Below are 27,778 nucleotides of genomic sequence, written 5' to 3'. Positions count from 1 at the left end.
CACACCTCCAAGCGCAAGATTTGTGAGGCGAGGAGCCTCTACACGCTAGCACGAGGGAGAGGCCGGGCCAACAGCCAAATTGACCAATCGGAGGGAGCCTGCCTTCGCTTCTTATCCTTTTATTGGACGCCAAGACTTAGGGGGAGCGTGGAAGGCAGCCGGCGCTCCGAGGCCGTCGATTGGCGGCAGCCACCACCAATGAGCGTGCGCCCAGCCCGTCAGAGGGCGGGAGATGGGTGGGGGAAAGGTCCGCGCGGCGACTCCGGCTCCTCCTTTCGCTCAGGGCTCGGCGGCAACGCGGTCGGCTCTCCCCGTTGTTGCCGTTTCTCAGTCGCTATGGCCCTTCTCGGCAGTTGACGCTCGTGCCTCTTTCCCTCCCGCTTCCCCTTCCGTTCTTCCTTCTCCTTCTCCTCCTCCACCTCCGGGCTCCCACGGAACCAACTGTGAGGCAGACGCGCTCGCGGCATCATGAAAGTCATCATCGGCATCGGCGGGTGAGGAGGAGGAGGAGGAGGGCGCGGGGGGGGGCTTGGCGCGGGGGGCTCCCGCGCCTGCGCAGTTGGGGAGGGGCCGGCGCGCGGGGCCGGGAATGACTTCGGGTTTGCACGTGCGGGGCTCCTGCTCTGCGCTGCAGCTGTTGCCGCCGCCGCAGCTGCTGCTTTTCCGGCAGCCGCCGCGACATTCCTGCGTCCCTTTGATTTTCCTGTTCCCCCCCAGCTTACAGTGTTGCCTTTTTTTAAAAAAATGGTGCATTAACTCTCAAGTGGGGTTCCCCCATCCCCCTTTTACCGGGATGGCCCTATGCAGTGAATGAGTGCAGCCATGTTGTGTTCAGAAGCTTAATTCTGAGGCTGAGTGGCAGGTTGGCTGGCCAGTTTGAAGGAAGCGGGGTGAGCTGCCGCTTTCTTTTATTTATTTCAACCTTCCTCCCCAAGGAAAAGGTTGAGACAGACGGTACCGTTGAAAGCCACTGAGAGAGCCAGTGTCGGTGAGCCAGGAGTGGGGAGACCCGATTCTGGTCTGCCTTCAGGCCTGGAAGCTCTGGATGGTTTTGGGCTAGTCACTCTCACTTCCCCCTCTGTTCATTCCTCATCTCAAAACTTCTCTACCCTGAGTGGAATTTCTGTACTCTACAAATGTTTTGATTTGGTGCGTTTGCTGATATAATTCTTTTTTTCCATTGTCCGAAATTCCTATTTTAGAGTCACGAATGGCGGGAAGACCACCTTGACTGATAAACTCACACAGTCGCTACCCAACTGTAGTGTGGTGCATCAAGATGACTTCTTTAAGGTGGGTCAGGAAACTTAGTTTATTTTTCCTTCCATTCCCATTCTTTGCTGTTTTGTTTTGTCAGGTATTCAAAAGCCATTATATAATTTCCTCTTCCTGACTAGAATGTGCGGATATAGGCTATCTTGGGAAGTGTGCTGATTCTTAACGTATGAGCTTATAGTTTGTGATGATGTTGGTACAGTTAAAGCCTAGCATTCTGCCCATGTAATTGATGGGAACTGCTGTGGCATTGTCCACAGACAAACATGGCTGAGCCTGGATAACTCCTCAGGATAATACAGACAGAATTGTTCTTGCAACTTTTAGAGCATCTACTGAATAAACTATATTTATTTCAGTTATATCAAGTATGTTACTCATTGCCTAAAAAAGTGGAGATTCTCCTTTGCCCATGGCTCTGTAGTTTTAAGAAATTAAGTTAAGGTGCAATCTGGGGGGCTCAGTATGCAGACTATATGTATATATGTATATTTATACTGAGTATGCAAGTCTGAGCATATTTTGTGATTCAAACACAAAACTAAGCGATTTGGAATTGGTCATGTCTTGTAAAAGAAAGTTTAGAAAGTGTTTAGAAAATAATTTCTGCAGAACCTTCAACCTGAGCTTTAATATGTCACTTTTGTTAGGATAAAATATGAAAATAAATGTAGATGTAGATATCTAATCTGTACAGATTCCCAAGCCTTACTTGTTCCTAGAATAGTCCTGTATCTTCATGCTGAATTGTAGCTTGTTCAGTAGTGAATAAAACTATAACAGTGGCGTGTGAATGCAATTTTGCCTCTTCTTAATTCTGTTTCTTCCTAGATATAAAAAGAACCAGTATATTCAGTTTTAACAGCAAGAGAGTAAGGATTCTGTCAATTGATTGCTTCCTCATAGCTCTTCTCAAGTACATACTGGCTTGCTTACACTTAACTGAGAGGAAAGATAACGGAAAGAAAATGGCAGATGGCACATTAAGAAACCACCTTCTCTGCTCTCTTTGTACTAAAACCTCTTCCTTAGGATGTTGGGATGTTTATTTTAAATGCATAGTGAGCTGCAATTTGCCTCTCTGAATGAACATCTTCAGCCTAAGTTTTTGTTCCATCTTTTTACAGATTGTCTCAATCTTTCCATTATTTTCTCCAATCCTTCATCAGATCCATACATATTTTGAATTCCATGTGTTTGCAGAATCACTATTAGTGAAACTTTGTCTGTTTTACAGCTCTTGTTTTCCCAGCTTATGAACTACATGGAGTTTCATGTTATTCTTCTGTTAAGTCTTAAGTGTTGGTCTTCCCTTTAACGTGTTTATGTTTTGTCATATATCAGTTTACTTCTGGAGGGTTGGGGCATAAAGGTTTTTCTGTAGTTTGTGGATAAGATCCCAATATACTGTTGGGATGACTCTTCTGTTTTGAAAATAGGATAGGTGTCTATTTGTTAGTGATGAGATAAAGGGTAAAGTGACTTGTCATTGCCTTGTGACCCTACATTATGTAAGTTATTGAAGGTCCAGCTATAATCTCTTAATAAGACAACTATCAGTCAATTTTCAACACAGTTTTATCCATCTTGCTCTTCTTAAAATTAGCCTTGGAAAATCTGTGACTAGCTCTGCAGACAGTTTTTGTTCTGTTTCAGCCCCAGGATGAGATACAGGTTGAAGATGGATTTAAACAGTATGATGGTAAGTTCTATTTATATCAATGCAGTAATTAGCTATTTTAAAAACCCTATAGCTTTCTCGTAGAACCAGTCAATGAACTGAAGAAAGAATAAGAATGCAAGTTTGATAGCCAACTGAGATCAGGGTATTTCATAACTTCTTATACTGTTGGTGTCTTCCTTTGGATCTAACATATTACTGTTTTTTTGCCTTAGTTATTAGCGCTTTGGATATGGATGCAATGATGAGTACCATCAGTGCCTGGAGGAAAAACCCGATCAAGTTTGAGCGATCCCATGGCATTAATATACTTGATACCAGAACAACAGAGGAAAATGATGATACCATTCATATTCTTATTGTAGAAGGATTTTTACTTTATACTTACAGGTAACTGAAGTCAAGGCAATGACTTCTAATAGAGGAATGTTCTGTAGGTCCTGCCATTTCAGTCATAGGACTGACAGCTTTCTGTATCTTATCAAGTACCTGCCTACGCTTGTTTATTAGCAGGTATTTGACAGATAACGCAGTAGGTGTTGTGTGGACCATTCTGATTGTACAACGTACATGAGAGCAGGTTGCGATTAGATAAATTTTACTTGTTCGTGTTTTCAGATTATGTATACAGAGGATCATGAAGGAGGAGCACCTTTTTGATGGGCCCTTCTGTTGCATTTAACCCGTAGCTGATAACTTTCTACCTATTGCAGGGTATAAACCAGGCAGAAAAGCAGTTATTTAGGTAGTGAGAAATCCTAGAGACTTACTGTACTGAATGAAGAGGCCAAAAACAAATAAACAAGATACATCTGAAGTAATGTAGGTGCAACCTAAAATATTCCAAGATGTTTTGGAGCGTAGATACACTAGTGGTTTTCAAACTTGGCCACTTAAAGATGTGTGGAGTTCAATTCCCAGAATTCCCTAGCCAGCATGCCAAAACGACTACATAATGGTTTAGCATAATGTGTACGTGCAGCTGTAGCCATTGATACTGGGCACTGACTTAAAATGGTTTTAGAAAAAGCATTCAGCCATTCGTGGGAGAATAGATATGTACATGGAGAGTCGGTATGAGCTGCACCAGGGTCAGTATGTCTCCCTAATGGGGAGGCTTTATTTTCTGATGGTGAGCTTCCCAGAAACTCTCAGTCGTGGTTAAGAACATGATGCTGCACAAGATGGGACTTTGCCCATGTATTCTGTTGTGTAGCAAAACAAACAACCTGACAGATTTTCCTTCTTTTCAGACCCCTGATTGATGTTTTTGATGTCCGATATTTTCTTTTTATTCCTTACGAAGAATGTAAGAGGAGGAGAAGGTAAGTCTGATATGAAAATAATGTTACAGGTGGATATGTAAAAGGACTTGATAACTATAAAAGATCAACATAACAACCCAGTTCAAATGGATTTTTTCTTTGTCTAGTTCAAGGAATTACACTGTCCCAGATCCACCCGGGCTATTTGATGGTCATGTTTGGCCCATGTATATCAAACATAAGAAGGTGATGGAAGACCTTAATGTTGATGTTGGTAAGTTAAATTGGATTTTGGAAGCCCCTTTTGAATTTGATTTTCACTAAGGTTGAATAATTGAGTATCACTAAGTTAGATAATTAAGGGCACTTCAAGATGTAGGTCTTTCTATAACATTCTCAGGGTTGTTTGCAAATACAACGTGTTGCTGTCACATAAATAATTTTACTTAAACTGTAACTGTTTATAGTTAATTCTCTTTATCATTTACTTTGCAGCTCTGTCCACAGACTGAAAATGAAAGGGATAGGGATTGCTTGGGTCAGGAAGTCAGAATAGTTTTGCTTAGTTGTCTGGACTCAGTTTTTACTTGCTGAAGGTTAGTAGCTTTATAATAGCCTGTAATCAGTACCATGGTTTTTAAGAAACTATAGTTTGAACAAGCCATCATTTGCTAAATTTGGAAACAATAACAAGCTGCAATTTTCTGCTGTTCAGAAAACATTATGATTGTGATTTTTTTTTTTTAACCACTGAGCATAAGGCAGCAATATATCACTTAATACTGAGCCCAGCAAAATTGTTCTTATTTTCAAATGGTGCTGTTTATATTCCAGTTCAATTGGATGGAACAAAATCAAGGGAGGAACTTTTTAACAGTGTCTACAATCATATCCAGAACAACTTAGAAGAACTGATTAAGAAGATGGTATGTATTTTACTTAAAAGTGTGGGAGCAAATCATGTGTAGATTATTATGTGCAAAGAAATTCTAGCATCATTGTTTTGGAATGGTGATTACAAATCTAAGAATTCCACTAGTTAGTCTGCTATTCAAAGGCGTACTGATAAAGACAGAGTTGTTGTTTTGAACATACATCAAAAAGTGGTTGTTCCAAGCAGAAGTGGTTTGGTGGGGAGCTGGAAAAGATCAAGGGCATTAGTGACTGGGGAGGGAGGCAAGGTGCTAGGATTGGGGGACAGATGGCATAGATGGTGCTTGTTGTCTGCTGACGAAACCATCGGAGTAAAGAACAGATGAACAGGCTGTTTCAGTGGTTGCAGCTGAGAGGAGGCACAGAAAGGATGGCACTGGGGAGCTGGTGGAATATGCCGTATTGGGACACTGACAGTGGGGTGGGAAGCTTCAGCTGATGGGATATGCTGTGCTGCAAACTACTGAGGGGAGACGGTGACAGGCAGCATCCTTTCTCTGCTTGTTCCATAAGATTGCTTTAGGATCCCTCTGATTTTGTTTCATTTGAAACCCAGAGCAACTAAAACATTCTGGGTTTTTGTTCTACCAAACTGTAGCTAATTTGAAATGATTCCACACAACTTCCACAGTATAATGGCTTGTTTAGGTTTAGAAAATATATTTTCTGGTTTGTACATACCCTTTAAAAAGACATCTGTAGAATTATTACAATACAGGTAGTCTTCGCTTACTGACCGCTTGTTCGGTGACCGTTCAAAGTTACAATGGTGCTGAAAAGGGAGATTTACAACCGGTTCTTGAAGCTGTGGCTGTTACAGCATCCCTCCGGTCACATGATTGTGATTCGGGTGCTTGGCAATCAGTGCACATTTACAATGGTCGCAGCATCCCATGGTCTGGGTCATGATCCCAGAACAGATTACAATTTGCAACCTTCACAGCTGGTTTCCAACAAGCAAAAAGCCAATGGGGAAGCTGAAAGTTGTGGTCACGTTATGCCACACTTAACGACCGCAGTGATTCGCTTAACAACTGCAGCCGGAACTGACGTAAGTCGGTGTGATCGTGTGATGTTTCATTTTGCAGCCGTGTCACTTAGCAACAGAATTACCAGTCCCAATTGTGATTGGTAAGTGAGGACTACCTGTACTGTTTCAGCATTGTGCATAGCTATTTCAACTTTTTCCTGCTCATTAGATCGCAAACTGATCACCTCCTAACATGGTAGTAAAAATTCTGCTTCATCCAGCTTTTTCAAATAGCTCGAGTTATTAAATTGGTACCTCCAGAATTTTGTAAGTCACATTGGTGTTAGAAACATAGACTCTCTTTCAGAACAGGTAGCAAGTGAAGGAATATGGAATGAGTTTTGTGGAGTTGACTTTTATTATTTCTCTATCATTGGACTTCTGATCTTTTTAGAAATGATTGTAAAGCTTGTCTGAGGAACTCATTAGTAATTTTGAGCCAGTAACTATCTCAGTCCAACCAAACTCATAGGGATGTTGCTATGGAAATAAAAAGAAGATAGAATGTATGCTGCCTTTGCCTCTGGAAGAAAGGCAGCATAAATTAAAATACGAGTAATTATATGGTAGCTGACTTACAGCAGTGAGAGGCAATTAATGACATAATACAATTCTCCAATATGTAGCAATACAAAAAAATGTAGTTTACTGTAATTTCTGCGTATTATATATCTGGTAGAGAAACTAACACATTTAACTGAAAAGATAAGGGAAAATGTTTCCAGAATATATTGCACACCCTAATAATGAAGTTCCATATTTTGCTGAAAGTTAAAGCTACAATTAAATTAGTCTTTGTATACAGATAAATCAGTTACATTCTAGAGAGTTGATAGGACTAGGTGGTTTAAGCTGTATTTGGAATAAAAATTCCTCTTGATGTAGTATCCCTTTTTTGAAAGGTTATCATATCAAAAATATTTATGTGAAGTATTAAACTTGTGCTTATGCTGTGACTTTCCTATCTCCACAAACTCAAGAAATTGCAGTAGCTCATTAAGCATTGACCACTTGGTTGACTTTTCAGAAACTTGAGCTGTGCAATTCTAATAAATTTGTTCTCCCTTACCATGAATTCTTAAACTTCTACTTGAAAGCAAGTGCTGTTGACTTCAATGGAACTTCCAGGTCTATGAGAATAGGATTGTAGCCTTACTGTATTTACAAAGATGTACAGCAGCCATTCACAGCATGTTTTTCTTCTTACAGCATTAGACAAGTGGCTGGGGAGTTCCTGAGAAGATACATCTTCAGTAACTCTGTGCGTTAGTGTGTGTGTATGCTGACTTGGCGGTAAAGGTGATTTTTAAAAAAATCTTGATGTAAGGCTTTAAAATCTGGCCTTGATTAAAACACGCCTTTTACTGTATCTTTGTGGAATTGTGCTTTTTGCTTAATGCCAGTCTGCAGGAAGCGGCTTTATATTCGGGTAGACATCTTTTTCTTCATCTGGACTTGGCAGGGACTTTGTATGCCAAGTCAGGAACAGGAAGTCCTTTTGGGTCCCTAGCTACCTGACCTTTTTTTAAGCTATTGTGTTGAATACTAAAACAGCCCCTTTTCTTTGCAAAGTATTTATTCTACCACTGAGCTGTGATACTTCAGCAACCATTGAAAAACAATGCTATAATTGAGCAATCTACAGAGAACTGGTAGCTGAAACAGGTCCCGCATAAGAGATGTTGACTAAAACAATGTGAAAAGCTAAGTTAGTACAGGAATGCAAATACTCCAGTTCACCTCCACAACAGAAAACCATTATTTTAACTGGATAAAGATAGGAGTGCTTTCCATTTAATAATGAAGAGTTCCATGCCTTCTGTTTAAAAACAAAGCAAGTGGCTCTTGGTGTGTCAGTTAACAACAGTTTGCACTTAAAACTTCTGTAAATGCCAGCAACTTTGTAAGGTGGGCCATTATCAGTGCATGGGAGTTTCAAGGGAAAAGGCATTCAAGGTGATAGAGAGCAGATTTTTAAAAAGCCATCCTAAAGTTCATGAATGAGGTGAGGTGAGTTAGTGTCCTTTTAGGTTACACAACCACTGTGACCGTTATTGAAGGCTAATTCTGTCAGCTTGACATTGCTAAAAATACAGCTGCTGGCTGTGCTTGCTGGGCAATACTTTGCTACTTGTAAGTACAGAAATAAAGAAAAGCTGTACCTGAGTTTTAAGATGCAGAGGACTCTGAAGGTTGCATTCCTACAGAGAAGTTATTTTATTAATTTCTGTGGAGAATCTCTGAATGCTTTTTTTTTTTTTTTTTTTTAAGTGTTACATGATTTGTAGCTGGCAGAGGATGACTTCAGCTGTTACTTCAAGCCAAGGTGGAATAGTTTCCTCACTGGAGCTGGACCACCCCAGTATCCCCTATGAGAAAGGGGGGAAAAAAGAATTTATACCTCTCCAGAGAATCATACATGCTAAAGATTTCCTGAAATAAAATGTAACACTATGTCAATAGAAAACATTGCTGCTCCTTATAATGGAATCAAATGAAGCAATTTCAACATGCAAATTAAACATTAAAATATGATTTTCTGCACTAAAATAAACACCAACCAGAAGTGCTACAAACTATTTTTGTGCAACAGACTAAGACAATACCTGTTCTGGAAATTCAGTTGATATTTACATGTAATAAACTAGTGTACACAATTGTTTATTCTTGTAGGAAGTGGCCAAAATTAAAATTGTGCATGCAGGGATAGACAAACATTAACAATTCAGGCTTATGTTGGCAGGATAGATATGTCCTTTACAGAACATATTTCCAGTTCAGTCTATCCCATAGCAAGCACATTTTATGTTCTCTACCACTATCCAAGGATTTTAGATAAATGGCACTGCTCAAATTAAATCTGCCTACCTATGCAATTAATGCAGAATTTATTTATGTGTCACATTTATATAGCTACCCATCTCACACAAAGTGACTTTGTAAAAGTACAGAATTAACTGTATTTTTATGGGAGTCAGTTCTCCTTAACCCCTACCTAGTATGAATTGCGGTTTGCTAGAATACTTACTTTAGAAGACCATACCAATACAGATAGGGCATCATATTTGCCTTCATATGAAAACTTATCAGTCTCTCTTTGCTCTGGTCAAACGGAAATGTTTCTAAAGGTTGAGCATTGTAATCAAACTCGGCCAGGATTGCTCGGTTGTAGTTGGTTATTAGAGGACAGGAAGTATATCCATCATACTATAAAACATTAAAAATATATACCTTTTAGGATAAGAAAAGCACACGGTATCTTACATATCATAAGCCAGTTTGATGTAATGGTTAAGGCATCAGACTAGAAACTCAGACCATGGGTTCTAGTCCCACCATGGGCACGAAGCCAGCAGGATGACTTTGGGCCAGTCCCCCTCTCTCAGCCTAAGAACAAGGCCATGGCAAACCACTTCCAAAAACATTGTCAAGAAAACTGCAGGGACTAGTCCAGGCAGTCATCAGGAGTCAATGCTGACTTGAAGGCACCAAAATCAATAAATCCTAAATATTAAAAAAAAACCCTCACATTTTTAGCATGTTGTCCACTTATGGGAGCATTTAGAATTAAGAATGTTTATATCATTGAGAGCAGATTTGGTGTAATGATTAAGGTGCTGGATTAAAAACCGTGAGACCATCAGTTCTGGTCCTCAGGCCAGGCACTCCCTCTCAGCTAGACCCCCTTCAAGGACTCTTATTGTGGGGGAAATATAAGGTGTGTTATGTACACCACCTTGAGTTGTACAAAATAAAAGCAAAATAAATTAATAAATTCTCAAAGGAGAAGCTGGTTATCTTAACCATACAAGAATCTTGGTAAAACAAAAATATAAATTAAATGTGTATTGACAGTTTCACTTGTAAATGTAAGCAATGGCATTGTTAAGGAATGTATTGAATTTTACTGAACTGATTAATGGCCTAGCTTTTTGATAAGTACACTTTAATGAGCTTCATGCTCCATGAATTTGGCTAATCCTCTTTTAAAGCCATTCAAACTGGTAACCCTTGTTAAGTTTAAGGGGTTGCAGAATTTAATGTACTGTGTGAAGAAATTCTTCTTTTTCTCCTTCTCCCATAATTCACTGTCATTGGGTGAATCCAGTTTTTAAAATTAGAAGCCATGGAAAGAAATTTCTTCCATTATTTAACGATCAGCTGTACAATACAGTTTGGAGATGCAGGGTCTAGAACTGTATGTAAAACTTCAGTCTTCAGAGCATTAAACTGACTTCTAAATGAGTTAAAAATTTAAACATAATCCATTGCAAATATGAATATTTCCCAAAAATAATAAAAGCCCATTGTCCCAATAAGAAGCAAGTATATAGTTCCTTTTCAGGACAAGTTACCTTTTTAGTGGGAGTTTTGCCCTTCATGATGCATGAAATTGTTTTATCAAGTACACCACACTGGCCAGCTGTGGAAGAGATAAAATGTTTTATTTTGTCCCATATTTCTACTCAAAGAAGAGCAGAGTTGTAATTTTTTAAGGTGGTTTAACTCTTTGAAGTTGGTGGCAGGGGGAAGATTTTTAGGAGCATGTTGGGAATGCTCTCAAGATTAGCCAAATTGTGGATCACTAATTATAACAGCCATTTATATGAATTGGTCATTTTTTTTCTCTGCCAACACATTTTTTAACTCCCCAGGAGTTAAAAGACTGCCATTTACAGTCTTCAGAAAGTCAGGTGGGACAAGGACTATGCCTTCTAAAAGCACTTAGTGTAACCACACAGAACTGCACAAGATAGACATCAAAATGCCAGAAACGTCTACAAGTGTTCAAGCAATGCCTTTAGTTTATTCTTTGTGAAAACCATATTAATTTACTCGCTGATTAACGTGAGATCCTCCCTTTCCAACTAAACCAGCCGTGTCCCACTGAAACCCAGAAGGCATGATAATTACAATAAATATAGGAAAATCTAGAAAAACCTGGAATTTGGAGTCCATGTTTTGATCAGGAAAAGGTACAGCTTTTAAATTAAGGACCTCCAACTGCAGTTGGGAAAGGCTACTAGCTAAGATCCTGGAGAATCAGACCATATGATACTTAAGAGTTTTGTTCACTTCTAAATTACTTAGCGATATCTATCAGATTTCAGAGGGAATAGTCTTTCAAATGAGACCACTTTAGTTGTTGCAGGTCATTCTGCAACCCACCTACAAGTTCAGATCCGACGACTGAGGGGACAAGCTCATGCTTTAAAATGCCAGCAATTCTCAACTACAAGTGTTATCTTTTAGTTAACATGTCCATGCATGATACAGTAAACAGCTGTATATCTGACTTAAGTATATAGGGACACTGGAGATAAAACAACACAATTTCATCCCCCATCCACCCAGTGCTGACTAGTTTTTCCCAGCCTCAGAATTAAGTGGTCAGTACTGTTGGAGAGCACCACGCTGGGAAAGGTGGCTCCAAATAGTGTGATTTCCAAATATAATTCCACTGTCAAAATTCATTTGGTATGATTGTTTTTATATCTAGGTGTTAAAACCCGACCTCCAAGGCTATCAGTGTGTTAAGAGTTTCCTAACCCTGTGTCACTTTGTGTAAGCCCTATAAGGTAGATCAGACTTAAGAAACCAACACTATGGAGGTCAGGGCTACTTTTATTGTAACAGAAACTCGCAAGTCTGGATGTGCTGCCCTCTCCCTTATATTCATGTGAACTAAGGAGGGGCCTGTCTGAGACTTTTTCTCACACGTTTCTTGGAACAGGCTCAAACTGTGCTTGCCTTGATAGCAGCTCTTCCGTCTTTCAAAGCTGTTCCCTATGCCCTCTACACCAGTATTTCTCAACCTCAACAACTTTAAGATGTGTGGACTTCAACTCCAGCATGCTGGCTGGGGAATTCTGGGAGTTGAAATCCACACATCTTAAAGTTGTTGAGGTTGAGAAACACTGCTGTACACTTTGCATAAAGTATAGTTATCTGGTACTAAACCTGGTGGGACAAAAGGTGTATACTCAGACTGGGTTCACATATGGTGCTTGTCTTGGTCTTGCTCCAATAAGCTAATGGATATATGGTGTAATATTATGTGTGAAACCAGTCACAGGCTTTGAGGCCCTCTCTCTCTCCCCTATTCCATAGAAAAACGTCTTACATTGAATCCTAATTGGGATCTCTCTGATGGCCAAATGAGTCAAATGCTTTCAGGCACAAGAGGATTCAGTTCAACATTTAAAACTGGCTTTTGGCCTTGCGTACAGGGAGACAAAAATGCAAATATCTAAAAACCTCACCAACAGCTGCAGCAGTCTTGGAGGTAGGGAGGTTTGTGCAGTCTCCAATCCCAAAAACATTTGGATATTTCACATGTTGCAGTGTCTCCTTGTTTACATCCACCCAGCCAGCTACGTCTGAAACTGGACTGTTTAACAGTACCTCGGGGGGACCCATGGGTGGAGTGACATGAAGCATTTCATACTGGATGCAGAGAAAGAAAAAGAAATGAGACTGATTAGCAATCTCATCCTCTAGATTAGTTTTAGCCAAATTCCCCAACTGAGATGAGGACTCCTTGACTAAGCAACTGGGGAGCCATGACTTCCAGCTTCGGTCCTTTCTTCTACAACAGTTTGCAGGTATCCTTGTTTAACAACCATTTGTTCAGTGACTGTTCGAAGTTACAACAGTGCTGAACGAATGGTACTTACGCCTGGTCCTCAAAACTACAGCCATGCAGTGTCCCTGCAGTCATATGATGTTTCACTTAATGGCCACATTGCCTGATGATAAAAATTCCAGTCTCAACTAGTCATTAAGTGAGGACTACCTGTACGCTTGCTGCTTCTAACTTCTGTATCACATAAGAATGGGTAGTGCTGCACGAGTAGGTTTTAAAAAGGCACATCCCATTCTCCAACACTTTTTTCCCTGCCAGTTCTAACAGACAACCAACTTAAACCATAAACAGAAATTTAATAGTCAAAGGAATTCACCCAGAAGGATCTGAAAGATTCCATTTGCTCACCCGATAAACTTGTGTCTCACCAGCTTTCTCCAAGTTCTCAAAAACTGCTTCCTGCTTATCTGCTCGGACTTCCACAAGGTTCCATCTGTAGTTAACTGTAATATCTCTTTGTCTGATAATCTCTAGCAGAGCATCAGCATACTTCTTAACACCAAATATCACTCCAAGGGAAGTATTGTATATGATCTTGGCTTTGGAGCGTTTTCCAGTCTATGGAAGATGAGAAAAAAAGTGATGCTTTCTTGAAAGTCCCTGGTTTCAGAATTCCTCTTCTTATCCATTTACACATATAGATGAGTGGTGAAAGCCATGAGCAAGGGATGAGTGCTTCCATATTTACCAAATTGCCAAATAATCTGTTAAGTTCGTTAATCATGACTGGGTTTATATATCCTGCCAAAAATTATTCCAGCTAACAGTTTCTGGAGTAGCCCCAGTAGATAATTCACCCAACACATTAGGCCATAAAGCACAGTTTACAAACTGCAATAATGGGATTCACGCTACATACTAACTTCAGTTAAGCACCTCTTCTAATATGATGTCTGCATCGATCCACTGGATATGCTGATTGCTACAGTTTTAGTTATGTGTGCAAATTCATGCAGATTTAACCAATCTTATTTAACTCAACTGTTCATCAACTGCCTTGTATTTCTTCAGCTAGATGAGCATTCTAAAGCTACTCATATTTTAAGTTTATATTCTAGCAGTTTAAACTAGCATAAGTGCACTTCTGATAAACTGGGTCTTTGGGATTACAACATTATTCTTACCTGTTCAGGCAACAATACCAGTTGCTGATACGTACCTTTCTCAAGTATGCCTCAGACAAGTACATGATCTTTTGTGGCGCCCCTGCACATTTCACTGGGGTATTTGGAAAGGTGAAAATGGCATTTCCTTCCTGGAAACCCTGCAGAGCTTTCCATGTTTTCTCCACTGTGTGAACGGAATAATTGGAACCTATTTTAGGAAACTTAAAACCCTCAGGCAAGCCTTTGATCTGTAATAAAACAAAATTAGCAGTGTTGTATTTCACTGGGTTAAACTTGCAGGCCATAGTATATTACACTCAAGACCCATTTATTTCCAAGCATAGCATCCTGGCTTCACCAATTGAGCTAAGCCATAGTTCCTTTAGCAATGCTTTATTGAATAAGCCACCCATGTGTTCAATTCACACAACACATTAAGACATAAACCATCATCTACAAACCACAATAGCAGGGTTCACACAACATAGTACGTCCAAAGTAAACAACTTACATTATAGCTTAGTGTATTGTGATGTTGTCACACATTTGCTCAGACTTCCATACAACCAAGATCATATCCACAGATACTCCATTCACATTTAACTTGATTTGTGAATATTATCTTAATGTGTAAATATTTGCAAAATACTCAGATTAAATCATCACACCTCTTTACTGGATAAAGGGCAAGACTGGCACTGGTGTATATAAACTGTTGCCTGAATTAACAGGAGAGAGGAGTGGCAAGGAGAGGCTGACCTCATTTTTTTGACAGTTCCCTTAGCTATCATGTTTTCAAACTCAGGGGAAGAATGATTTGGATAAACGCGTGAATTCAAAAAGTTTGGCTGTGGGTTTCATTAGAGACCTTTCCACCTTCTTCATTTTGCTAGATGAACCCAGAACAAAGATTAATAGACTCATCTCTAGTGCTGAATATAACCTAGCATCCTTAAAGAAGAAAAATAATTTTTTGCTATACTTCTAGCGCTGCCTCCCAAAGTGCCCAGTTAGCGATCATTTGTGGTGTCCACCATTAAAACAAGCTCATTTCACATAAACATTGTAGGTGTCCCTGGATACATTCAATTTCTTGATAAAACACTAGAGGTCCCTCATGGGTTTCTTCTACTGGATTTATCCATGCTACAGGTTGCACAACCTCAGTTGCACAATTTCCACAGAGTACTTCCTTGTGGGAAAGATGCAACACTATTTCTTACAGTCGTGTTCAGAAGGTGGGATTTTCATAAAAGGAGCACGCAAGCCACTGAACCCTGGTTCCTATCAGCAGAGAAATCTCCTAAGAAAATACCAACAGAGCACTTATACTATCAGAGCTTAAATAAAATACCTTTTCAAAATGCAGCTGCAGCCCGAGAGCAACGATCAAATACTTATAAGATACCTTTAAAAGAAGGAAGGAAACCATTATTTTAAACAGGAACCAAGGATTTTTCAATAGACAGTTGGCCATAAATGCTGGACATGCAGTCTCGCCTATGTACCTGGATATCACTATTGCAGCAAGAATCATGCAAAAAAATCACAACATCAGATAAAGTTTTTTAGAAGTTCAAAGAAAACATTTATAGGAGAAGATAGCAGAAATATTGTGATGAGTAACATTAGAACCAAAGAGTAAATATCATGTATTCAAGCTCTATCAATTGTTTGTGCAGATGAGATTTAATTGAGCAGGTAAATCAGAAAGTTTAAATGGGCTACCTTTTGATTGTTCCCCAAATAGACACAGTTGTTATCTGGATCCAGCTTTTCCACCTTGGACTGGATCCACTTTACACCCGAAGGAATAACACTTGCTGTTGGACGGGCTGATGTAGCCAACTGCTTTGCCCCAGCTCCAACTAAAGTCCAGATGGGCTGATAATAGTGTTTCTGAAAGAAATAATTTTTGGATAAAAGCTGGCAGCAAAGCACAAGTAGTGGAATGGAAATGAACAAGTGAAATCAGACAGTTCACACTTCTAGGGAGATTTGGTAAATCAGGCTAAAGAATTTCCCTTGATTATACTGAGCAGGAATTTTGGGAGCTATAAATTCAATATACCTGGATAGTTCTGTGTTGGGAAAAGGCTGCTAATGGGAAGAGAATCCTTTATAACTTTACCTAATTCCTTATTTAAGTGAGTGACCTTCACCTGATCTTTCTGGCAGTGGCTTCTACAAACTAATGGTGTGCTTTTTGAAGAAACATTGAGATTACACAAGAGACTAAACTATTGTTTTCTTAACTTCTTTAGGCATAAAACATAATTAATTAGGTTCCTACAATATCCTTAAACCCTAAACAGGTTGACAAATCAAAATGGCTGGGTTTCACTTCAACACGCAAAACGAAACCAAGCAAACCTGATTACCTCTTAGCATGATATGTTAATCCAGCCACTACTATTAACTGTTTTAATTGGCTGACCCTGCTTAAATTCATATTTATACCTGCTAATTCACTGACTTACAAAATAGCACATCAGAATTACTGAGCAAGCATCCAATCCTTCTTGCTAGCTTGTCCTGCCAATGGACACAGCTAACAAACTCAGATAGTTCTCAAGTTCCAGAAGACAAGCCAGAATTCCTGGTTTGTATGACTGAACAATGGATGAAGCTGTTCAGGCTTACCAAAAATGCACATTGATCAGAGGAACATGCAGGAGCAATTTAAGTGATGTTCACTAGCATTCTGTTCATCACTGGTGAAAATTCTAGTCTACCATTTTATACCAACATGGATCCTGAAGGAACAAGCTGCAAATATGTTATAAAAGAACCTTGATCTCTCCAAGTGATACCAACATTCACACCTACCCAACTACTTTAGGTGTGTCCAAGAGCATGACTACACCTAGTGGGATCATTGCCATGAAAATAACAGATCTCATTAACTGCTTCTTAGATGTCTCTTCCTTTAAAAAAAAAAGTTGTGTTTTATTGCTGCTTGAGAAATAAAGTCCTAAGTCAGCTTTAGTGTACAGATCTGGGGGAAAGTTTTCATGAAAGGTAGCTTAATTTATCTTTGTTAATGGATTTCATTTAAACAGAGTTATCTTTCACCTTTTAGGCTTATCACAGTAGAAAATACCTATTTTCCAGAACTAAAAACAAGAAAAAAAAATATAATCAATGCAACCATATAGTTAAACTAGCTAGAGTCCCACAGACCCGCAAATGACATTGCTGCCTTGGCTGGAAATTTGAGGAGCTACAGTTTCAGCACATCTGGAAGGCACAGGTTGGGGAAAGCGATCTTAGAGGAAAAAACGCTAGATTAACATGTCACACTAAGCCAGTGTTTCTCAGCCTTGGCAACTTTACAATTTGTGGACTTCAACTCCCAGAATTGAGAAACACTGCACTAAGCTATGACATGGCTCATGAGTTTAAGCTAAGCATGATGTGTAGACCCAGCCACTGTACTTTATAAACCATGACAAATGTCTAAACATATTCCGTGAGCCATATGAATATGAAGCATTCAAGAATTGATAGACTGTGGAAGGGTGTAAGTGCAATAAATACATAACATTCTTTCTTGCGGGGAAGAGTTTGACAGACAGCTGTCAAGGAGGAAACAGAGAAAGCATCTTAAGATCTATCTGTGAAAGGTGTTGTGAAGACAATGCAACCGCATTCTGAGAGTTGAAGTCCACACATCTTAAAGGTGTTGAGGTTAGAAAACACTGCTCTAGACCATATTATTCTTGCTTATTGATATGACAAAGGGGTCTCAATGGAGTAGCTCCAGATTGTAATGCGCTGGGAAGGACATCCATGTCTCTTCTGAGATGCAACTAACTGCTATTAATTTTTTTTCCTGCTAACTGCTACAAACAAATTACATCAAGTTATTCCTTGAAGAAATGGCCCTTTTAGGTCTGTCTTCTTTATCTTCTTTAGAGGAAATTTCCTTCTAAATGCCTTTGTTCTAGGGCTGCTTTGCTCAATCTGGTTCTTTTCCAGATCATTTGGACTACAGATCAAGGTGAAAGATGTAGAATATAACAGAACAAACGTGGCCTAATTCCACATGTGGGAGAGCGGCAATACAATCCCACCCTAACAGTAGAAGCCAAAACTTTAGGATTTCCTATTCCAGGTGAAATGTTGGTGCCTGTAGATCTGATCCCAACAGTCTGATGCTCAGTCATGGGTCACACTTTGTTTCTGCTCATTAACAAGCTGGAGCGGCATTTTTTTCCTCTGCATCAGTACTTACAGAAAATAGACACCAATTCATTATTAAATTTTTAAAAATAGAGAAGACCCTTCAAAAAAGTCGGAGAAAGTACCCTTTCCTTGGGAACACATGTGGGACAGGACTGTTCCAACTGCTAGCATTTCAAAGATTCTGCTCTTTGGGCCAGAGAGAGAAGCATTTACCTCCTGGGGTTCCACCACTGCCACATTGCCAGCTCCCACTTTCCGCTTCATCCGGGCACTCATGGTGATTCCTCCTGAACCTCCACCAAGCACCAGCACTTCGTAGTAATCCTTCGAAGCAGTCCTGGCTGTTGTGTGTAACTGGGACGAACTCATTTTGGGAATTCCCAATCTAAGTAAAGGCACCAAGGGACGGGCACAAGTGCAGGAGGACATCAACCCAATGGTAGCCATCTTGGGTGAGATCAACTTGGGAAGTTCTAGAGAAAGAGGCAGAACATCAAAGTAAAGGTGAATTCTTTTTCAAATGTCATTTTCATTCTTTATCTTATTCTACTAAAGAGCTTTAGCAGTGCCTGAATAAAGGATTTGAAAGCAGGTCCCCCAAGACATAGTCCAACATTCAAAATATGGTATCAGTACTTGGGTTCCAAAGTGTGACTCAGTCATTGCTGATATTATGGAAGGCTCAAGGCATATGGACAATGCAAACAACTTCAATATTGGACTGCCTTGCAAATCGTAGATTATTTGTTAGTTTTTGAAGAAGGCTTGGTGATCCCTTATCAGGGATTCTAAAACAGCAGATTTTCTGCACTGGCAGGTTGGGTTAGATGACCTTTGAGGCCTCTTAAAAGCTATAGGTTCTAATATCTCCAGGCACAATACCCAAGTTTCTCATATCAGCCATGTGTTATTCCTTTGCTAAATTACTCACATCCAGGAATGTTTTCCTAAAACTTTCTAGTAAAACTTTTCTGACATACAGACAAAAGCAAAATATTTTCTTTTAATGTATCTTACTCTTACAATTACAACAATGTACATCCAGATGGAAAAGACCGTTTTTATGTATGGGACAGCAGTCAGAAATTTTACTATACTATTCCAACACTGGATATGCTATTAAAAATGATAAAAACTTTGTTGACACACTTTCTAAGAAGTTACATTTGTTCCATCTACATTTCATTATTTCAGAGATAACATTAATATAGTTGGAGAAGGCAGTTTTTGTTTTTAGCAGCTGTAAAAAAATGTGGTATATGTTTGCTGCTTTTGGCAAAATGCAAATGTTCTTACATTTTTTTTAGATGGGTAATAGATTGCCTTTTAAGACATTATTTATGAAGCTCATGCAGATTCTGCATTATGTCAAATTCAGCAGTGTTTTGTCCCATGAAAGACGCCTTAATTTTTTTTTAATCTACTCTCTGGCAATTGTTTTCCACACCCAGTTTCAACCTTCCCACTTTTTTCCTCCTTGAGACTTATGCCAATTCTATTTTACATGAATGGATTTTTTTTACTATTGAGAAACTGATAACACGATTCTTCAACAGAAAGTTCAGTTAAGTTCAGACTCTCCCAGATAAAATATCTGCATGATTGTATTATAAATTAACTGCAATTTATGTGACTGTGGTGTGGGTTGAATGATTCAGCCATTGGCCATAACAACGTTCATATTACTTGTACAGGCAGTTAAGCAATTGAGAAGGTTTATAAAATGGATGCTGGCTTGCGCACGTGACACTTGACAGAATCCACATGAAGTCAGCTTGGGAGAAAAGCTAAACCAATTGCTAATTCTTGACAACAAACATAAAAGCATGTTTATTTTACAGATCTGGCCCACGTCCACAACTTCTTTTTAAGAAACACAATTCACTATATGGCCCTCCAGTAGAGAGAGTGAAGAGTAGGAAGAGAAATTAGATGATGGCAATGCAACTCTCCCCTGAAGTGCAGAAGATGTGAATGGTATATAATCAAGCCTTTGATGACTCAAGTCTTCTGCATCCAGCCACCCAGTTTCTTCCCACTCTTCTTCCACTGGATTTATGGCATCTCCCATCCCAAACTTTGAGAAAGGAGGTTGAGAAATATTTTTCTTCACACGCATTCAGCTTAATTTATCTGAACTCCTGAAAAACTGGTCAAAGAAGTGGGTTGCTGCCTTTTTGGAGCATTCGTTTAGGAGAGATGGAAAAAGCAACTTCTGCAACACTAAAAGGCCAAGGCTGTGGGATGCATTTCAAGCTTGTCTGGGAACGGTACTCCAGAGTTCCAGCTTAAGGAAGATAGACCTATTTCCCTTCCTGGGCGAGAAGCAACTTCTGGAAATCTTTGCCTTTGTGGACAAGATTAAAATACTGGCAATAAGCTTCAGTGCATCTGGACTTTGTTGTGTCGGTTTTAGCATACCTAGAAACTCTCAGCTGGTAAGAGGGCCTGGATGATCTTGTCTTTGCTTGGAAGCTAAGTAGAATCAGGCCTGGTGAGGACTTGAATGAGAGACCACTTGAGAATTAGAAAGCTGTAGGCTGAAGGTTAAAACACACACACACACACACACACACACCAGGAGAAAGTCATTTCCCCTGTTGCTGACAAGAAAGATGCATGGACAAGGAATAGGAGGAGGTTCATCCAGAGACCTAGAGGTTAGAATTACAGTGGGTCCAATACATTTATAGGGAAGTTAAAAGTTCAAGTCCGTGCTCGCCTATGGAAAGTCCTGCATGTCAGCTGTTTCCTTCTGCCCAAATTACGATGCAAGGTTATTGGTATGAAGTGGGATGAACCCCCCTCTCTGAGCCCCATAGAGGAAAGATGGGACATAAATACTAGATTCTGTATATGTGTGTGTGTGTGTGTGTACATACACATATCTTAGTTATGCACATTAAAGGCACACGAAGTGCACAACCTTCCAATTTTCACACTTGGTGAGGTACATTTTGACCTACTGATGACGCACTGTAGAATAAATATGTTTTCTGCTCTGTCTTTCAACCCAGAAAGCAAACAGTTGGCTCCTGTATTTATATCAGCAAAGGTCTGCCTCTTGCAGAGTAACTGAACATCGCTCAATGCCATTCCCTTATGGCTGCATATAGTTTGAAGGCCAAGAACTAAGAGTGAATTTTATGCAACCCTGTCCTACTCTTGAAGACAAAAAAGGACAACCCGTTCCCCAGCTGAACAGTGGCCACAAATATCTGTATCCCAGCACTGTTCACTCCAGATCACCCCTGCCACCTCGTAAATAGATTTTCCGTTATTAACATTGCATGAAAACCATCACTTTCTGACTTGACAAAGGGCTACGGCTTAATGATTAAACAGCAATTTCCTTCCAATGGGAAAAATAGCAGAAAGCAAAGATCTAACTCCTCCTCACCATCTGGCAGACCCAACGGGTCAAAAGACTTTGAGCAATTTCAGGGTAGGGTCTCTTTCCATAGATGCCAAAGATGGAAACCCCAGTTTCATTTGATCTAGGAGAAAAGGTTACTCCGAGTCTCAACCCACAGACTGTCCCACCAAGGTCAACAGCTTTTTCAGACCACAAACACTGTCACATAATCCGGATGGTACAGGAGCTCCAAAGTTTAAAAATGGCCCCAATTCTCTCCTGGGTAATGTTTCTCAACCTTAGCAACTTTAAGATGTGTGGACTTCAACTCCCAGAATGCTGGCTGGGGAATTCTGGGAGTTGAAGTCCACACATCTTAAAGTTGCTAAGGTTGAGAAATACTGCTCCTGGGTCTCCCTACAAGGACACAGAAATCTTGTAAGACATTTACTTAGTTCCTTATTTATTGCATAGCCTCTATGCTGCTCCGATCTGTAACCAAGTGGCTTACTAAACCTCAGTTCAATAATTAAAATGAAAAACATACAATAATTTCAGAAGAAGCCAAAGGAACCAGGATCTCATTCACTCATTCCCATGACAGCTGTTCTTTGGAAGAATAGTCAATCCTCCATTCCTTCATCATGGGCCCTCCTAAACAGCCAGGCCTTTACAGTTCTCCAAAACAGTAATAATAATAATAGAAGTGAAGTTATCATCTGAAGGAGGGGGAGCTTTTCCAGAGGAAAGGGGCCACCACAAAGATGTCTGGCCTCCAGGCTTCCCAGTGATGGCATTCTCTGGGCATAGGAATCCATAGCAAATCCTTGGTTTTGACACCTCCATGAGACTTCAATCCTGTAGCTTTGTCTACAATTATATTTTAATTTAATTTAGCGGTGTGCACATTACCCACTCTCGCCGATCAGAAATTTTCAGGGGATTTATTTATTTGCCCAGCTGGGGGCCTTTCCTACCAGGTGAAGTTTTTACTCTCTTGAAACTGAAATAAAACTGAAGAGAGGCCTCCGGGATTTGTGGTGCAATTTGTCATAAATGCCACTGGAGAACAGACAGTTCACTTTGGCAAGCGAGTTATGAAATCTAGAAAGCCTTTGCCACACAGATGTTTCCTCTCCCGGCACAGCTATGACTTGTTTAGGTTAGAAAAATGATGGCTGTGAGATGGCTAAATGTCAGCTAGACATGGCTTGGAAAGCAAATTAAAGCTGATCTGAGTAGCCAGGGTGTTTGCTCAAGGAATATGAAACAGCCCCAAGGCCTTATTTATCACCAAGTACTTCATCCAAAGTTAAGCACACAGACACTTGCCACACACCACAGTAAAATGGCAAAAAGCAAAAGGAGAACAAAGCTATCACCCCTCTCTCTGTGTGTCTCTTTTTCTCTCTCTCTCTCCCTCACACACACACACACACACACACACACCTCTCCCTAAAGGCTAGTTTCCTGTTGATAGTCTGTAATGCAGAACTCTGAACCAGCCTGGACCCTGAATTCAAATATTTGGCTGCTAAATTCAAATCAAGAAGTGGACTTCAGCCTTCTCCCTTTGCGAGTTTTGGAGATAAAACCATTCCTCCTCTCCTTTTCCTCTCAGATTGTGCTTTCTGTCCTTCCTTGAGCCTTTCCTAAACCTTCTGTACCAGGTATGAGATCTTAAAATGCACACTTAAAAAGGAATCAGACGGATAAACAGGAACTGTTCCCTATCCTGTTTTCTTTCAAATGAGTTTGGGACTACAACCTCCAGCATTCCCAGCCAGTGCCCTGGGTTGAAATGCTAGAAGACATAGTCTTGGAGACACCAGGTCCAGAGGACTGGAGTGCACTCATGAAAAGTTGAATCTGGAGCAATTCTAAAACACTTTTTATTCAACATACTTTGAGCTTTCTATTTCCTTCCCACCAGGTCCACCTATCATGGATCCAACTGACTTTCTTACTCCTTTTTTATGATTATTGTATTTTCTAGTCTGCTGAGGTTTACTGTACGCTGTCCAGAGTTCGTTTGGAGTCAGGCGGTGCCCAAATTGAATACTTTAAATTAAATCTCAGTATTTTCTACAAATCCAGCCAGCTGTGATTTATTCAATATCTCACAATCAAGCAAACCATGATGGGAAGGGAAGGTGTGACTTCTCCTCTCGCACAGTCTCTCTGTGATCCAAGGCCCATCTTGCACTTTCAAGGCATAATTACCGAGGAACGTTCCCACAAACAATGAGACAACTGACTCATTTTGGCCAGCATTCTCTGCCAGCTTCACCAATGGTGCCAAGGTTGAACTTGGCTGAGATCTTTCGCATGTGGTTCTACCAGGTGTTGTGGCTGAAATCTGCCAGATTTGCTTCCAAGTAAACACGCGATATGATCAGGCTGTTAACTGGAGAAGGGCTTCAATAAGCCACATGGGACTTGTGTTCCCTGGATCTGTGATTTGCCCATCCCAGCTGGCGAAAGGACTGCCGCGTTCTCAAACCAACCAGATCCAAAAAGGCATCAATTTAATTGGCACAGGTTGTCCCAACAGAAAATCTATCTCTGTTCCAAAAAAAAAGCTGCTCTGAGTGAAACACTGCTTGCCCAACAAGATAAGCTATTTTGACCCCCTTTTTCCAAGCGGGAAGAAAGAGAGATTCTTTATTCAAAGTGACTAGAGAGCAGTGTTTCTCAACCTTGGCCACTTTAAGACGTGTGGACTTCAACTCCCATATGATGGCTGGGGAATTCTGGGAGTTGAAGTCTACACATCTTAAAGTGGCCAAGGTTGAGAAACACTGCTATAAAGTCTACAGTGTCTTGCCCTTTAACAATATCAAGAGCTATTTATGTTTTATCAGTGAGTTAGATTATTCTTTTTAAAGTTGACGAGCTGTGACTTTTCATTTAACTGGTTTTGCTGCATTTCCTGAGCACTGCTTTTTAGCAGAACATAAATTATAAATCAAATAAGCATCTATGATTGCGTGTCTGGATTCCTAAAACAGGGTCTGGGAACAGATGACTGGCTCATGATGAATTTCAACACAATGAGGTTTTTTTGGTTTTTTTTAACTGCACCACACCTTCGAATGCTGAATATCACAAGACTATCACATATCCACAGTTGCCTGGAAGTCACAAGCCATAATATCTACGTGAAGCCTCTATGTTCAGGAGTAGTCTACCATCAAATACCACTATTGGAGGCAAACCTAAGATGTACCACAGCTTCCTCGCTCAACGCATGGACCTTTCAGGAGCATCTGATAGCACACTAGTTGCTGGATTAAGCAGGCCTTTAAACTGAATCTAACAAGTTTCTTTATTGATCAATCAATGTTACCCTTTATCAAGATGGTGGATTTTAAACTGAGATGCAATCAGCGAAGAGGTGAAGCTGGAAAGTCTACCTTAGAAGATAACATCTCATCCAACGAGTATATGCCTTACTGAACGACTTGCATTATCTAAAATAGCATTCTTGCCTTTCAATAAACTTTGTTAGGAAGTAAACCACCCACTTTGGTCTAGTGCAGTGTTTCTCAACCTTGGCAACTTTAAGATGTGTGGGCTTCAACTCCCAGAATTCCCCCATCAGTCAGCATGGCTGGCGGGGGAATTCTGGGAGTTGAAGCCCACACATCTTAAAGTTGCCAAGGTTGAGAAATGCTGGTCTAGTGGTGAAGGCACCAGGCTAGAAACCAGGAGATGTGAGTTCTAGTCCCACCTTAGACATGAAAGCCAGCTGGGTGACTTTGGGCCAGTCCCTCTCTCTCAGCCCAACCCACCTCACAGGGTTGTTGTTGTGGGGAAAATAGGAGGAGGAAGGAGTCTTCGGTATGCTCGCCGCCTTGAGTTATTCATAAAAATAACACAGGTGGGATAAAAGTATCTAAAAAAACAAAATAAAAGATTCTTTAACTGTTGCAACCCCACCGAGAGGTTAGTGGGCCTGAAGTTAGTCTCCGCAGAGTGAGAGACAGGAAATGACTCTTGCAACTGACAGCAAACAACAGGCTCGGATCCGCCGCTCACTTCGGGTCACCCCCCTCTCCCCAGAACGACCATTTTCCCCTCGCCGTCAAACTCCGCAGCCTTTTCTGCAACGAGCGCGGAACTTGCAGAAGTTTGCTCCAGCGGCTTGGGCGAGCTCCCCAGGATGATGGGGCTGCCTCCAAGGCAGTTAGAAAAGTTGGGGTGGGGGGAGGATCTCTGCGCCTGACCTCCTCCTCCTCCTCCTCCTCCTCCTCTTCCTCCTCCTCCGAAGCGAAGGCCGCTCACTCACCTGCCAGGAAGAGCCGCCGCTCGCTGCTCCGAAATCGCCGCTCCAGCGCTCGCTCCGCGCCAGAGCCGCCGCCCGTTGCGCAAGACCCGCCACGGTCACCCGCCCACCCCGGGGGAGGCTGCCGCTGGAGACAAATCAACTCCGCTCCCTACGGCCAGGGAGGAGCCGCGCGGCAGGAAGAGAACAGCTGGAGGTCAGACTCTGGCCCGCGCAAGCCGAGCGCTCCGGAGCGCGTGCAGAGCGCGCTCTCTTTACTGCCCGCTCCGGACCTACAGCGGCTCGGCTGCCGGCGCACCGCGCACCGGCGGCTAGCTCGACCCGTGGCGCGCAGGTTTGCGGGGAGGAAATCAGCTGTTGGGGCCCCGCCGGCAGCTCTTCTCCTGCCGGCGGCGCTGCCCGGGAAAGCCTGCGCGGTCGCGATGCCGGGCGGCTCGGGATCGCCCCGGGTCCGCTGCGCTGCTTTCTCCGTTACAAAGTTTTTCCCACCGAGGGAGATACTGTATCTGGGGCGGCAGTCTGGAGCGCTTCGGGGCTCTTGGCAACAGCGCTGGCTGGGGAGGAGGGGAATGGTAGTCCACCAGGCCTGGAAGAAAGGGGCTTCGGGAACATCTGTCCCGGATGGGTTATTCTTCCCCCGATTCAGAGTCCTCCAGATGTGCGGGCCTTCCACTTCCATCATCCACAGTCCTCGTCTGTTCGATTAGTTCCCCAAATTCTCGTTGACAGTGGTGGCCGGGGTTTATAATCTAAATTATTTGAAAGAGAGCTTGGCTTTTGAAAAGGCGATTAATCAGATTAAGTCGGTGAGGTAATCTAGTTTTGTGTAATTAGATGCAAGGAAATAGGGCGGTTTCTCAACCTTGGGCACGTTAAGATGGGTGGGCTTCAACTCCCAGAATTCCCCAGCCAGCCATGCTGGCTGGGGAATTCTGGGAGTTGAAGCCCACCCATCTTAACGTGCCCAAGGTTGAGAAACACTGAACTAGGGGGTCTCTGAAAGGTACGGTCAAAAAAGTCAAGATTGTGCAGTTGAAACTCTGCTTTTTTTGAAGGGTGACCCACCTAAAAAACAAGTAGAGCTTCGATCACCTTGTTGTGGCTGCCATCATGACCATACCTGGCAAGGAATAGATCTGAGATCCTGGGTTCACTGAGAAACTCTGACCGACTGCTGTGACGAAAAGGATACTGGTCTAAATAAATAAACCTTTGGTCTGATCCTGGTGATGGTTCTTATTGCTTATTTATCTCAGTGGGGTTTTCCTCTTCAAGCTGGTGAGATGCACAGCCTGCCTATCCTCCAGGAGCTCAGGCTGGTATATGTAAGGCTCCTCTCGCCCGTTTTCCCCACAAGCACCATCCTCTGACAGGTTGGGCTGAGAGAGAGTGACTGGCCCGAAGTCACCCCAGGACCTTTCATGGTGGAAGGCGGACTTCAACATGGGTGTCCTTGGTGCTGGTCCAACATCTTCCCTGCTACCACGCACTGACTCTCTAAAACTTCAATGGCAAACACTACCATATAAAAAAAATACAGCGCTCCACAACTTACTTCGAGTCCTACCTGCAGAAAGTAATAAATACTTTCCTTTGATTAAAAAAAAAGGGGGGGGAGCTTGTTGATTGCTTTTCCCTTCCGGCATTGAAATAACAGCTGGATCTTGCAGGCAGGAAGAAGCCAGCTGTAACATTGCTCCTTACAGAAGCCGTGCCCCGAATCAACCTAGTTGCTATTTGTAAGTATGACTCCAGCCTGGTGGCTGATTCTGAAGGCTGGAGAATGAGCTTGAAAGAACTCTGGCAAAGCAACCGTGCATGCATGTTAGGGACTGATAATATATCGCTCCGTGGCAATAGTGTCTCCGTAAGCAGGAAAGATATTTAAAGGTCTTTATCGTAGCTTTTGGTAACAAGGAAAAGCAGGATGTAATATACACGCAAGCCAGCTGAGCAGATCTGGCCATGACCCAGAATGCTTCCATAGCTACGCAGAGCTCCTTGACATGTG

General features: G+C 41.4%; 2 protein-coding genes across 3 annotated transcripts; one reads left to right on the top strand and one right to left on the bottom strand.

The window, feature by feature from the left end:
• The first annotated feature begins 260 nt into the window (after positions 1 to 260).
• Positions 261 to 7,553, top strand: LOC103064836 (nicotinamide riboside kinase 2-like). Of its 2 annotated transcripts, XR_015797499.1 has the most exons (9): positions 261 to 494; positions 1,203 to 1,293; positions 2,932 to 2,977; positions 3,172 to 3,346; positions 4,210 to 4,281; positions 4,389 to 4,495; positions 4,717 to 4,817; positions 5,056 to 5,147; positions 7,394 to 7,553. XR_015797499.1 is itself a non-coding variant. In XM_088148589.1 (8 exons), exons 1-8 carry the CDS (start codon positions 469 to 471, stop codon positions 7,397 to 7,399), a joined length of 615 nt encoding a protein of 204 aa, XP_088004715.1. In that variant the 5' UTR covers positions 261 to 468; the 3' UTR covers positions 7,400 to 7,553. The 2 variants fall into 2 exon arrangements, 1 of the variants encoding a protein (XP_088004715.1); XM_088148589.1 differs by lacking the exon at positions 4,717 to 4,817.
• SQOR (sulfide quinone oxidoreductase) lies at positions 6,808 to 25,918 on the bottom strand. Its single transcript, XM_088148588.1, has 10 exons — positions 25,771 to 25,918; positions 18,338 to 18,597; positions 15,665 to 15,835; positions 15,291 to 15,344; positions 13,990 to 14,184; positions 13,179 to 13,388; positions 12,448 to 12,631; positions 10,540 to 10,607; positions 9,213 to 9,391; positions 6,808 to 8,553 (listed from the first exon to the last, which is right to left on the bottom strand). The coding sequence occupies exons 2-10, from the start codon at positions 18,569 to 18,571 to the stop codon at positions 8,496 to 8,498; spliced, it is 1,353 nt and encodes a 450-aa protein (XP_088004714.1). The 5' UTR covers positions 18,572 to 18,597; positions 25,771 to 25,918; the 3' UTR covers positions 6,808 to 8,495.
• Between the last annotated feature and the right edge of the window lie 1,860 nt (positions 25,919 to 27,778).

Source organism: Python bivittatus, unplaced genomic scaffold (genome assembly GCF_059951505.1).
Source record: "Python bivittatus isolate LINGU-HERP-01145 unplaced genomic scaffold, Pbiv_v1 ctg000530_np1212, whole genome shotgun sequence".
In the NCBI taxonomy this organism is placed as follows: Eukaryota; Metazoa; Chordata; class Lepidosauria; order Squamata; family Pythonidae; genus Python; species Python bivittatus.
This window is presented reverse-complemented; position numbering and strand designations above follow the sequence as displayed.

What these genes read in the sequence shown, in the direction of transcription:
- LOC103064836 (XM_088148589.1), top strand. Translation starts at nt 469, where the DNA reads ATGAAAGTCATCATCGGCATCGGCGG. An exon ending in TTTTTACTTTATACTTACAG is followed by an intron (nt 3,347 to 4,209) that starts GTAACTGAAGTC and finishes CCTTCTTTTCAG; the next exon opens with ACCCCTGATTGATGTTTTTG. An exon ending in AGACCTTAATGTTGATGTTG is followed by an intron (nt 4,496 to 5,055) that starts GTAAGTTAAATT and finishes TTTATATTCCAG; the next exon opens with TTCAATTGGATGGAACAAAA.
- SQOR (XM_088148588.1), bottom strand. Translation starts at nt 18,571, where the DNA reads ATGGCTACCATTGGGTTGATGTCCTCCTGCACTTGTGCCCGTCCCTTG. An exon ending in GTGAGACACAAGTTTATCGG is followed by an intron (nt 12,632 to 13,178) that starts GTGAGCAAATGG and finishes CTCTGCATCCAG; the next exon opens with TATGAAATGCTTCATGTCAC. An exon ending in TATTGGTATGGTCTTCTAAA is followed by an intron (nt 8,554 to 9,212) that starts GTAAGTATTCTA and finishes CCTTTCTCATAG; the next exon opens with GGGATACTGGGGTGGTCCAG.